Raw genomic sequence first — 14,049 nt, 5'->3', positions numbered from 1 at the left:
AGAAGGAAGAGGTTAATGAGTAAATGGATCCTCAAATCAGGTGTGTCAGGGTGGGATCCCTGTGGATCCTGTGAACTTAGGAAAAATACCATTATCAACGGTAAGATCTTACCATAATGTATATTTCTCCGGCAGGGTCCACAGGTTATCCACAGGATAACAATTTGATTTCCCAAAGCACTTTAGTGGTGGGGACGTTCCTGATTGGACAGGAGAATCCTTTGCCCGAATTCAGCGTCATGAGAGGCAAAGGTATCCATGACATAATGTCTAATAAATGTGTTAATTGTAGACCATGTGGCTGCCTTACATATCTGTTCTGCTGAAGCACCACGTTGTGCTGCCCATGATGAATCTACCTTACGAGTAGAGTGAGCAGAGACGTTAGCCGGAACAGGGAGATCAGCTTGAGAATATGAGTCTGAAATTGTCATCCAAAGCCATCTTGCCAGTGTCTGCTTATCCGCAGTCCATCCTCTATTGTGAAATCCGTAGATAATGAAAAGAGAATCTGTCTTTCTGATGGCACTGGTACGATCCACGTAGATCCTTAATGCACAGACCACGTCCAGCGATGCATCTCCCGAAGAAAGGGACCGGTACCTGGAAAGCCAGGACTACAATGTCTTCATTAAGGTGGAATTTAGACACCACTTTCGGAAGATACCCAGATCAGAAATGGGGAACGACATGATAATGCCCCTAAATCTGATACTCTTTTAGCTGACGCCATAGCCAGTAGAAAGAGAACTTTAGCTGTCAACCATTTAAGATCCACTTTATTAAGTGGTTCAAATGGGGCAACTTGAAGGGCTTTCAAGACTAGACTTAAGTCCCAAGGAACTGTAGGAGGAACAAAAGGAGGTCGAATGTGCAGCATTCCCTGAAAATAAGTACGCACATCCTGTAAATTGGCAATTTTCTTTTGGAACCATACAGTCAATGCTGACACTTGCACTCTCAAGGAAGCCACCTTCAAACCTTTATCCATTCCTGCCTGAAGGAATGCTAAGAACCTGGAAACTGTGAAAGACTTAGCGTCCATTTTCCGTTCACTGCACCAATGAATATTTGCCATATTTGGTGATAAATGCGAGCTGAGGAAGGTTTCCTTGCTCTGAGCATAGTTTGAATTACCTGTTGTGAGAATCTTCTGGACTTCAGGAGGTTTCAAGAGCCACGCCGTCAAAGACAGTCGATCCAGATGTCTGTGATAACAAGGAACCTGCATCAGTAGATCTGGATGTTGAGGGAGCAGAAGTGGAACATCCATCGACATTCTCAGCAGATCTGTGTACCAATGCCTTCTGGGCCAAGCTGGAGCTATTAGTATCACAGCACCTTTCCCTTGCTTTATCTTTCTCACCACCCTGGGTAATAGGGTGATTAAAGGAAACACATATGCCAGATGAAAGTGCCATCTCACCGACAGGGCATCCACAAAGATCGCTCTGGGATCCTTTGTTCTTGACCCGTATGCGAGAACTTTCTTGTTCAGACGGGGATCTATCTCTGGCAACCCCCACTTGTCTACTAGAGTCTGGAACACCTCTGGGTGTAGAGCCCATTCGCTTGCCTAAATGGCATGTTGACTGAAAAAGTCTGCTTCCCAGTTTAGGACTCCTGGAACGAATACGGCGGACAAGGCTGGATGATGAAGTTCTGCCCACTTTAGTGTGTAACTTACCTCCTTCATCGCTTATCGGCTGCGAGTTCCTCCCTGATGGTTGAGGTACGCTACTGCCGTCACATTGTCCGAGCGGATCTTGACCTTTTTTCCCTGAAGAATGTCCTTTGCCTGAAGTTCCAATATATTTATTGGCAGGCAACCTTCTTCCTTGGTCCATTGCTCCTGGAAACACAGCCTTCCTGACACTGCTCCCCAGCCCTGGAGACTGGCATCTGTTGTCAGAATTTCCCAATCTGATATCCAAAAGGGTCTCCCCTTGTCCAGATGGGATGTCTGTAGCCACCAGGCTAATGACCTTCTTACTTCTATCGTAAGAACCATAGTCTGTGTTTTTATCATCTGATGCAACCCATTCCATTTGGCAAGAATCAGACTCTGCAGAGGCCTCAAGTGGAATTGTGCATACTCCACCATGTCGAATGTTGACACCATCAAACCCATCACACGCATTGCTGCGTGAATGGATACCTTTTGACAATGTAGCAAGTCCTGAATCCTTGACTGAACCTTGGATATCTTGTTCAGAGGTAACATTACTCTCTGAAGACTTGAATCCAATACAGCCCCCAAGTCCCCCAAGTAAGTCATCCGCTGTGACAGAACCAGAAATGATTTTGCCCAATTTATGAGCCACCCGTGCTTCTGCAGACACGTTATTGTCTGTTGCAGATGACATAGGAGCAATTCCTGCAACTGTGCCACGATTAAAAGATCGTCGAGGTATGGAAAATTCTTATCCCCTGCTAGCGGAGATAAACTGCCATTACCACCATAATCTGGGGGCTGTGGCTAACCCAAAAGGTAGGGCCTGGAACTGAAAATGCTGTTGGAGGACAGCGAACCTGAGATAGCGCTGATGGTACAGTGCTATAGGAACATGTAGGTAAGCATCCTCTATATCCAGGGATACCATATAATCCCCTGGCTCCATGGCCAAAATGATGGAACATAAAGTCTCCTGTGAAACTGAGGTACCCAAATGTATTTGTTCAGCACTTTGAGATTGAGAATGGGCCGAAATGACCCATTTGCTTCTGAACTAAAAACAGGTTGGAGTAAAACCCCTGTCCTCGCTGTGCATGAAGAACTGGAATGACTACTCCTGACTGAAGCAATTTCTGAACTGCCTCTTGCAAAGCCCTGGCCTTCGTCTCTACCCGAGACGGGCTGGTACAAAAAAACCTTCGAGGAGGGTGCTTCTTGAAGGTAAAAGCATAACCTAGAGATACCACTTCCTGCACCCAGGCATCTGTTGTACACTGCTGCCAGATCTGTGCAAACTGAAGAAGTCAGCCCACCACCCTGGGATCCCCCAGGTGGAGGCCCGCACCATCAGGCTGATGGCTTATCCATCTTGCCAACCGGTCCTCTGGTAGGCCAATACTTTTTAGTCTTACTTGTTGTATTGGGACTGCCTGCTATCACTTTTACCTTTTAGCTTTTCCTTTAGACCAAAAGGGCCAAAAAGCCAGAACTTTAGATTTGAAATTGTATGTGGAAGGAAACTTTACTTTCTTGGAGTCTACTTCTGACTTCAAAATATTTGTCAATTCTTTACTAAAAAGAATATCTCCAGAAAAGGGCAAAGATTCCAAAACCTTCTTAGATTCTGAATCAGCTTTCCATGTACGTAGTCAAACTGCTCTATGAGCAGTTATTGTTGAAGCTGATGTCCTGGAGGCAATAGTATCCATATCCAATGCTGCTTCTTCCAAGAACATTGCAGCCTGTTTTATATGCGCTATATGGGATTTTTGCTCTCTAGATGCTATTGAAAAATCCCCCTCCAATGCATCATGCCAGGCAGCCACTGCCTTTGCCATCCAAGCTGAAACCATGGCTGGCCTTATGACTGCCCCAGACATGGAAAAACAATGGTTTTTAGAAACCCATGCACTCTCCTATCCGTGACATCATTTAATGATGTTGAAGGCAAAGGTAATGTAGACACTCGCACTAATCGAATTACATGCGTATCTACTTTAGGAGCCACCTCCCTTTTTAAACAACCCCCACCTGGAAGAGGATAATTGGAATTCCATTTCTTAGGAATTCTAAACTTAAAAGGCATAGCTCAAGCCTCTTCCATGATTTCCGTCAGCTGATCTGACCCTGGAAACTCAGTCTTAACTGTTTCGAGACGTTTAAACATAGGTGCCTTGGTTTTTAACACAGGCTTCGCTGAATCCTCTAAGGATAGAATGGCTTTCATTGCTTTAATTAACTCCGCTATATCCACTGTGCTGATACCTTCCTCCTCCTCTTCGTATTTCGAAGTAGAATTAATTGAGCTTTCATCCTCCGATGAATCCTCATTTGAACCATGTGTAGCCTATGAGGATGAAGATTTACTTACCACCGGCTTATCGGCCTGTTTCTTTTGAGAGGCAGCTGCTGCAAGTGATACACCACAGGTGGGAAGCTGCATGTAAGGGTTAATCATGTAACCTATCCCCGGTACAGGAGTTGGAAGAATTATCCTTTCAGCTATACTGGATAAAGTCTGTGCAAACATAGCCCAAGGTGGATCAACCTGCACCTGAATCTGCCTTGTATTTTTCAAGAACCCCTGGTGAAAGCTAAAACAATTTTCACCCAACCATCCTGAACCAGATCCTGAGAGGACAACACAGCTTTGCAAGACAAACATGAAATGAGTGTTGGTGTTGCTGTGAGTGTATCTTCCTCACCTTTGCCGCTCTTAGACATGATAAATAATCAACACTTCCACAGTGTACTACAGAATTTGTGACTGTAATCACTTTAAGCTTTTTAAAGTGACATACAATCTGACCCTACCCATGCACCAGCATTGAGGATCAGAATAGAACAAAACTGACAGAATATAGTTAAGTCAGCAATCACACTAGCAGTCAGTCACATGTTATACATTAGTATAATAAGCAATATGAGCACATCATCAACTACAACTACATTTCAAGTATGTAGGGGAACATAATACTGAAACATGTTTAAACAGATCTACCGTATTCAGACGCATTGCGAAAGAAACAGTAAATGTATACAGACTCATATGCAATAGGCACTTTTCTAACTATTCATACTCAAAAAGGTAGATAGAGACTTCGTGCTGTATTACCCATACTCAGTAGAGTGGGATACAGGGAGACTCACCTCCTTCCAGGACCAATCAATATGTTAGCGAACGCCGAGTGGATCCAGATGCTACTAGTGTACACTGCAGCTTCATGAACCTATAGTGAACACAGACGCTCAGTGAACACAAATGCACCAGTCACACAGCCGCCTATGCTGCGACTGGTTACTCTTCGTGTACAGCATCTGAGAAGGAAGCGGGAAACAGTTCATGGCGGGAGTCTCGGAGGAAACTGGTCATGAACTGGGGGGAGAGCGTCTGACTCCCCACTGCTGACATCAACCCTAGGGATTGCGCCCTCATACTATTCCTGGAGCCTATGATCCCTAAGGCCTAGCGCTGGGGCACCTGAGGTGGCAGCCGCATCAGCGACTGTTTGGTAGTCTCCTCCCAAAACAGTGCGGCTGTGTCCATATTCCCCTTCTAAGCGGAACCGATGCCTTACCTTCTCCCCGTGCTCTGGCCACAGCCTGGTAACGTCTGCTGGACCTGCTAGTATATCTGACACAGACGCCCGCTGAAACAGCACTGTACTCATGGGTAAGCATTGTCGTGACCCGGCGGAGAGTTGCTAGAGCGACACTTTCTAAGGTACGTCTAAGACGCTGTTAAGAAAGATTGCTCGGAAAAATAGTAAGACTATAAAAATAAAATAAGAAAGCTTAGGGCTGCTAAAAACCAGCGGCCCTCTGACCATGGTCTGGCTCCTGCCGCACCAAACAAAAAACTGATTTGACCGAGCCTGGAGGCGGTGATATATGGACGGGCCCACTGCATGCTGGGAGGCCGGAAAGCTTTGATCGATTGGTGCATATCCGCTGTCGCATCATCATATCCCATTGTTATCCTGTGGATAACCTGTGGACCCTGCCGGAGAAATATATAGTGATGTGCAAAAGTTTTAGCGAGGTGTAGAAAATGTGTTGCAAAGTAAGAATGCTTTGTAATTAACAAAATACAAAGTGAATGAACAGAAGTGAAATCTAAATCAAATAAATATTTGGTGTGACCACCCTTTGTCTCCAAAACAGTTTAAATTATTCTAGGTACATTTGCACACAGTTTTGCAGGAACTAGGCAGGGAGGTTGCTCCAAACATCTTGGAGAACTAACCACAGATCTTCTGTGGCTGTAGGCTTGCTTAAATCCTTCTGCCTGTGCAACGGTTAGCGGCGGCAGGACCCGGCAAGGATAGCATAATTTTTTTAATTCAAAATGGCCGCCAACCACAAAATTGTCCAGCCATGCAAAAGAGCTTGACGGCCACTACCCCAGGTAAAGGTAGGTCCTATATAATAAACTTATTTTAAAACTTGTGTCTTGTATTTATTCAATATTTTCATTACAGATGGAGTACAGGTGCCAGTAGGCCCTTAATGTCCAGGCAAGCAGGCACTTGTGGTTCTCCGAGTGCCAGAATGCTGGGGCAAACTTGCTGGGACCTGTAGGCTGTCTGTAAAGAACAATATTATCATACCCCATTCCCACAGCACTGGGCTTTCAGGGAGGGGGGTCACCATTTTTTTTTTGGGGGGGGGGCTCCTACTTTCTGAGGAATTCCAGCCCTGGGCTGACTGGTTTGGGGGATGTTTAATGTGATGGCGGGAGGATCACACACTGAGAGTTCCCCCCTCTTCTATGGTATCAATCCCTTGCTGGTTCAGCCTGGTGCTGGTTTTTGTTAAGGAAAAAAAAAAAAAAAAAAGGGGAGCTCTACGTTTTGTTTTGTTTTTGTAAAAGAGGAGGTGAATCAACCAGTGACTCCCCAGTCACTGACCTCACTGCACGTCACTGTACTGGCGACAGTTCTTAATGCCATTGGCTGTATGTTTGGGGTCGTTGTCCTGCTGCAGAATAAATTTGGAGCCAATCAGACGCCTCCCTGTTGGTACTGCATGATGGATAAGTAGCTGCCTGTATTTCTCAGCATTGAGGATGCTTCACTGTTGCCTGCAAACACATTATTGTACCGCTCTCCAGCCCTTCAGCTAACTGCTTCTGTTACAGCCAGATATTTCAAATTTTGACTCATCCGTCCAGAGTACCTGCTGCCATTTATCTGCACCCCAGTTCCTATGTTTTCATGCATAGTTGAGTTGCCTGGCCTTGTTTCCGTGTCAAAGGTATGCTTTTTTGTCCGCAATTGTTGAACAGTAGATTGGTATACTTGGGTCCCACTGGTTTCTGACAGTTCTGAGCTGATAGCACTGCTGGACATCTTCTGATTTCAAAGGGAAGTATGCATGATGTGTCTTCCAACTGATGCACTAAGCTTTCTTGACCAGCCACTGCATCTACGGTCCTCTACATTGCCCATTTCTTTGTGCTTCAATGCTTAGAAATAAGGCAGGTACTTATCCATAATGCAATACCATCAGGCGTCTGATTGGCTACAAATTTATACTGCAGCAGGACAACGATCCCAAACATACAACCAATGTCATTAAGAACTGTCTTCAGCGTAAAGAAGAACCAGGAGTCCTGGAAGTGATGAAATAGCACCCACAGAGACCTGATCAAAACATCATCGAGTCTGTCTGGGATTACATGAAGAGACAGAAGGATTTGAGCAAGCCTACAAAGAAGATCTGTGGTTAGTTCGCCAAGATGTTTGGAACAACCTCCCTGCCGAGTTCCTTCAAAAACTGTGCAAGTGTACCTAGAAGAATTGCATGCGTATGCACCGCAATGCGCACGTGCGTCAGACAACAACAACTGGGATAGCCGGTCAGCGATGGGTTTGTGCGACGGATCCTTTCACACGGGCGAACGCAAGGAGCTTGACAGGTGGAAACTGACCGCTTTCAAAGAGTGTCCGAAAAAATGCAGGAGGAACCAGACATTTTGAGGAAGGTTTTCTGACATCAGCTCCGGCCCCGATCATCGCAGCAGCTGAGTAAGTCCTCGGCTGAGCAGAAGCTGCACAAAATCAGTTTGTGCAGCTCTGCTACACATGCGCTCACACACTTTATTATTATTATCCTTTATTTATATGGTGCCACAAGGGATCCGCAGCGCCCATTACACAGTACATAATCAAATGAGAAAACAAGAAAACAGCACTTACAGTTCAAGACAATATAGGACAGGTATAGAAAACCCGGGGTTAGGTGCCATCTAAGGGAGTATGGAGTATAAGATAGTGTAAGTAAGAAAAGGAAAGGCACATGAGGAAAGAAGTCTTGAGAGCTTACAATCTAAGAGCGAAAATACACTTGCACAGCGAAAATACACCCCCCCCCCCCCTTGTAGGCGGCGACTATCTGATTGCAGGGCTGCAAATACCGCTGCCCAGCGATCAGGTCTGAATTGGGCCCATTGATTTGATTTAGATTTCTCTTCTGTTCATTCACTTTACATTTTGTTATTTCATAAAAATAAACCATTAACACTGCTATATTTGAAAGCATTCTTACTTCATAGCATTTTTTCCACTCCTGCCTAAAACTTTTGCACAGTACTGTGTATATAGTTCAGTTGAGCTGACAGCGCATGTGTAGGAGTCATACTGTGCATGTGCTGCAAAGGTCTTGCAATGGCGGTCACAGAAAGGATTAATTTGCAAAGTGGTTAATAGAGACTGTTTGGGGGTAGTTATGAGGAGTGGCGGCAAAACTCAGACATGTCACAACCATTTACTAGGCGTGTGTCAGCCTGCGTTTGCGATCCTGTACGCAGTATCCATGACTCCAGCGCCTCACTTCCTGTGGCCATGCTGCATAACCATAGGGATACTCAGAAGTTCTATAATCGACGGTGCGACTGACGCTATGTCTGTTTATGCAGCCCCTGGAACTCGCAGAGCAGCTGATAGGGGGAGTCTCAGTACAAATCCAGGAGGCTGTGACATAGTATGTGCCTACAAATTACATCATGGTTGCTGACACTCCCGCATTCTGCGGGAGTCTCCCGTTTTACCGCTCTGTACCCCGGTGCCACGCAAAGTCCTCCCAGTCCCCCGGAATTCCGCAACCCGCGCGAGTCCGGCCGCAATGTTGGCAGAGCATGCAAAACTATCCTGCCAAGCACCATGTCCCGCGGGCAGCGTCACATCCGATCAGCCCACTAGAGTCTGGGAGGGGCCAGTCACCATGGAGAGCATTTACAACACAGCTCTCCAGAGGCCGTGGAAACAGTGGCAGATCCCTCCTCCTCTCATGTTGGCAGCTGCAGACCGAGACATCCAGGAGGAGGAGTGATGGCTGGGGGAGCTTGCGCGGAAAGCAGCTTCGATCTATCGGGGAGTTTGACGGCCCGGGGCTGAAGGAGGAGGAGGAGGAGGAGGAATGGTCGGTCCCAAGGTCAGTGTATGTGGCTCTACATCAGCAGATCCATAGGCTGGCATTGTGTGTAGGCAGCTACTGTCCTGTGTAGTGTGGTGTGGTGTGTTTGTGGGCTGTCACTGACCAGTAAGGGGGGCTGGGGGGGGGGCTGGCATTGACCTCTGTGTGTATGTGTGTGACCTCTGTGTGTGTGCTGGCACTGACCACTATGTGTGTGTAGGTGACCTCTGTGTGTATGTGTGTGCGTGGGATGGCACTGACCCCTGTGTGTGTGTGTTGGTGTCCACTGTGTGTATGTGTGTGCGTGGGCTGGCACTGACCCGTGTGTGTGTGTGTGTGTGTGTGTGTGTGTGTGACCTCTGTGTGTGTTGGTGTGTGGGCTGGCACTGACCCCTGTGTGTGTAGGTGACCTCTGTTTGTATGTGTGCGTGTAGGGTGGCACTGACCTGTGTGTGTGGTGTATGGGCTAGCACTGACCCCTGTGTGTGTAGGTGACCTCTGTTTGTATGTGTGCGTGTAGGGTGGCACTGACCTGTGTGTGTGGTGTATGGGCTGGCACTGACCCCTGTGTGTGTAGGTGACCTCTGTTTGTATCAGACTTGCCTACCCTCCCACATACAGCGGGAGGCTCCCTTTTTTTTACAATAGCCTCCCGCTGCCCCGCAAATCTTCTAAATTCACCAGATTTTTCAGCACTGCCCTGTGAAAGTGCGGATTGCGCATGCGCCAGTCTGGAAGTGCTGGGGGCGGGGTCTGCACGGGCGATGTCACAGCATGTGATGTCATTTCACTTAAATGCTGGCCACCCCGGGTTTGTGTAGCGGTGGCCGTATAACAATGAGCATAGCCAGTATAGGCTGTCTGTATGCATGTCAGAAGCGGCAATGGTAGTTTCGGCAGCGGCGCCCACATCAGCAGCACCACAGCAGTGGTGGCCTGTTTAAAATGTAAGGTAAACCCGCTCATGGATGGGATTCATGGTGCCTGGGCTAGGGAGGGCAGGGCTTGGCTTAGGAAAAAACAATAAAGTGGGTGTTGAGTATAAACTCAGTTTTTACTGACAAATCCCTTTCTGTACTGCACAACCACCTGCAAGCCCAAGCTGTCAAACAGTTGTCCTAGGGGGAGCATTGCCAGTGTTATAGTATAGGGTCAGCGTTATAGGGATAGTGTCAGACGTATAGGGATAGTGTCAGCCGTATAGGGATAGTGTCAGCCGTATAGGGATAGGATATTAGGGTTGGTTTAGCGGTTTGGGTTTAGATATTAAGGTTAGGGGTTATGGTAAGGGAGAGGTTTGGAATGACGGATGGGTTAGGGTATTAGGGCCAGGGACAGGGTGTTTATGGTTAGGACACTAAGGTGAGGGTTAGGATAGGGATGGTCTACGTCATTGTTTAGGCTTGTCATGTGTTACCAGGTCTGTTGTAGAGGCTAGATTTAAACACTGCCCACTGAAAATCCATGTTTTAAAGGATAGTCTTGCTTGCGCACAGGTGATTTTTTTTATAGGGTATTTTTTAGAGCAAATGTGATCTCGCGCTCTGTATTCAAGCATGGATGTCCCTAAACATGGCTTGTTTAGTCACTCCCTGCATCCATTTTATGTGAAATTGCTTTTCAACGGTTGTGCATTTTAAATGCAGTTTTTTTTTTGTTTTATTATTATTACCAGTTACTTATATAGCGCTCGCATATTCCGCAGCGCTTTGCAGAGAATATTTGGCCATTCACATCAGTCCCTCCCCCAGTGGAGCTTACATTCTATATTCCCTACCATATGTACACACACACACATTCATTCTAGGGTAAAATTTATTGGGATCCAATTAACTGAGAGCCTAATTAAATATACCACCAGCAAACAGGAAGTACCCTGAGGATACCCAAGCAATGGGAGAATATACAAACTCCACACAGTTAGGGCCGTAGTAGGAATCAAACCTATAACTTCAGTGCCATGAGGCAGCAATGCTAACCATTACATAGTCCGTGCTGCTCATTTTGGGTGTTGTATGGCATTGTTTAAGCTTATCATGTGTTAGCAGATCTGTTGTAAAGACTAGGTTTACTGTAAATGCTGTCCCCTTAAAATCCATGTTTTAAGGATATTGTGTCCCATATGGAGGCAACAATTTTGGGTGAGACAAAAAAATAGACACGCCCATAGGTGGAGCTAGACACGCCCTTTGGGTGGAGCATAACACGCTGCATTCTGCTTACACCTACAATCTCCCTGAAACTAGTTTTCAAAAGTAGGCAAGTATGAATTACATACATCTCTGAGTCAGGCCCACAGTAATTTAGGTGGGAGCAGTCTTCTCTACGGCCTGATGTGTACTTCAAGTATTGATGATCTGAGAAGCAAATATGAAGATAACGTCATCTGGTGTACTATTTCACAGCAAGTGTTTATGGGCCTAATTTAGAACGGATTGCTGTGCTGCAAATTTGCAGAGGCCTGCGATCAGATAGTCGCCGCCCAGGGAGAGTGAAAACCTGCCCCGTGCAAGTGTGTGAATGCATGTGTACGGCAAAAATTCCACCAGACAGCGGAAAGCTGCAAATTCGTTCACAACTGACTCACCATCGAATGATTTTTCCAGTCTGTGCAAACCATACTTGCCGATATTTTAACTCTCCTCTCCGGGAGATGAACGGAGAGGAGAAGCAGGTGGGCGTGATGAGGGAGGAGCCAAGCTGATTACATCAGCAGGCCCCGCCCACCCACCGGGAACAGACGGCAATTGGATGAAATTTGGTTAGGGGCGGGGCTAAAATGACGCGATTAGCATCTGATCGTGTCATTAGGCTCCGCCCACCGCCGGGTCCGTGATTTTATGGTGTTATTCTCCCTATTCTGCCCACTTCACTAGGAAGTAGGCAGAATGCGGGAGGGATGCCCACTCTTCCGGGGGCTGCGGGGGACTACCCGAAAACCGGGTGTCTCCCGCAGAATCCGGGAGAGTAGGTAAGTATGGTGCAAACTGTGCATAGCCCAGGACCTATTCCTATAGTGCGATACAAACAGGCTGATCAGGGCCAGAACCGACGTCGCACACCCGCCCTGAAAACGCTTGGGAACGCCTGCGATTTTCCTGACATTCCCTGAAAACGGTCAGTTACCACCCCCAAACATCCTCTTCCTGTCAATCACCATGTGAACAGCCGTGCGATCAAAATTTTTGCACCATCCTGTCGCTGTTTGGAAATGCGCCTGCACATTGCGGTACATACGTATGCGTAGTCATTCGATAATCGTGCACTGTGCGATTTCGCACAACAGCGCTCAGGTCTGAATTCGGGCCCCATATACAGATATTGGTTCTTAGCTCATTTCCTCAATATTGGATATCCAGGATGCGATCAGTCAGATAAACTGTGTTATCAGCGGCAGGGAAGGAAAACGTCTCTCCGCTGCTGCTGTCAGGGAGGGACTGGAAGGCCCCTGTGCCTTCCCAGCCCCTAGACCCCAGTGTTGCCGTGCTGCCGATCATTGCAGATCAGTCAGCACGGCAGGATCCCCCACCCCCAGTGGCTGCAGACAATAGCAGCCGCTGGTAAGTGTAAATCATCGCCCCCAAGCCACCCCCAAACCCCCCCTGTGTACCTGGTATCTATCCGGACTGTAAAAACTAAAATCGCAATGGTCGCAATGTTACCGGTTGATGTTTGGTTAAAATATAATTATTTTTTTAAATCACTTTTTTTTTCTTTTTTTCTTTTTTTTACCTAAAATCATTTTGGATAAGGTTAAATTCATGTTCTTCACCTAATTCACTCATAAAAGAAACCCGACAATTTCTGAACGTTTTTAGGGTAAAAAAATCATCAGTTCAATGGTTAAAGAATTAAAAAACATTTTATATTAAGAGGCTGATTCTGAGTCGGACACAAGTCCCAGTGCGGAAGGATCTTTCTATTATATTAAGTGGTTTTTTTTTCTATATTTTTTAATACATTGAATCTCTCTCTTTTTATTTTCAGTATAAGGTTACTAAATATTGCACCAATATTTGTATATACTGTACAGTGCACACTTGTTTTAAAAATGATGCACTGGAGAGTGCTGTCTTCATATTTGTTCACCTGAGACATGTTCCAAAGTGTTTTGCATTCACATATCTGCCTGCTGGGGGTGCTGTCACTCCAATAATCCATAGATGATCTTCAGGTTACTCCCTATAGCCTGAAATGAAGGCATCTAGAAATATCTCATTCACCATAAGAAGCTGGCAGCATTTTGGGCGGATCTAGGATATTTGTCAAGAATCAGCATCAGAGGGTTCTTAACTTCTTGTCTGATATTGTGACAAAATTCCAAAATTGGCCAAATGTCCTGGTTTAAACGAGACAGATCAATCTAAAAATATATCTATAGATAGTGTAAGTAGACCCTAGTACCTGGTATACATTACATGAAAATTTCACATAGCCAAAAATTGAGTATTTGTGAAATCTAATCTACACTGCACTCTCATATCAAGCCAAACTACATACATTTTTTGTGTGCTTTAAATAACTTGCTCAAAGATTACTTAAAGCTTACCATATGTATAATAGATTATGGCATCAGACAGACTTGTTGAAGCATCCTGGTAAGAGAAGAGAAAAATGCATAGATAGCTCTTCATACTGTAGCTCATAATTTTAAACTATTTTAAAATATATACAGTAGGGCGGTATTCAATTCTTTTCACCCCCTTCCCCACCTGTTCTGTTTCTGCTGACGGGCATGGGATAATCATTTCAGCTCGCCACCCCCGGAGTAGCGAGGGCACCCAACCCTTTACACAGCTAACCTTAATTACTATGGGCGCGATATGCGCGACAACGGGGATCACTTTAGAAAGGAGATTGGGCGTGAAATATCATTTGAATACCGCCCATAGAATGCATAGGACAAAATTAAGGCCTGATTAACATTTTTAAATGCTCCAGGCTAATAAACTTGTAGC

General features: G+C 45.9%; 1 protein-coding gene across 1 annotated transcript in view; it reads right to left on the bottom strand.

Moving 5' to 3' along the window:
• The window catches only part of LOC134909676 (CD109 antigen-like), a 303,785-nt gene that overhangs the window by 96,959 nt on the left and 192,777 nt on the right, over positions 1-14,049 (bottom strand). Inside the window, exon 17 of the mRNA XM_063916819.1 lies at positions 13,641-13,686. Coding sequence (XP_063772889.1) covers positions 13,641-13,686 — 46 coding nt within the window. The remainder of the gene's footprint in view (positions 1-13,640; positions 13,687-14,049) is intronic.

Source organism: Pseudophryne corroboree, chromosome 4, assembly GCF_028390025.1.
Source record: "Pseudophryne corroboree isolate aPseCor3 chromosome 4, aPseCor3.hap2, whole genome shotgun sequence".
NCBI classification, from domain to species: domain Eukaryota; kingdom Metazoa; phylum Chordata; class Amphibia; order Anura; family Myobatrachidae; genus Pseudophryne; species Pseudophryne corroboree.
This window is presented reverse-complemented; position numbering and strand designations above follow the sequence as displayed.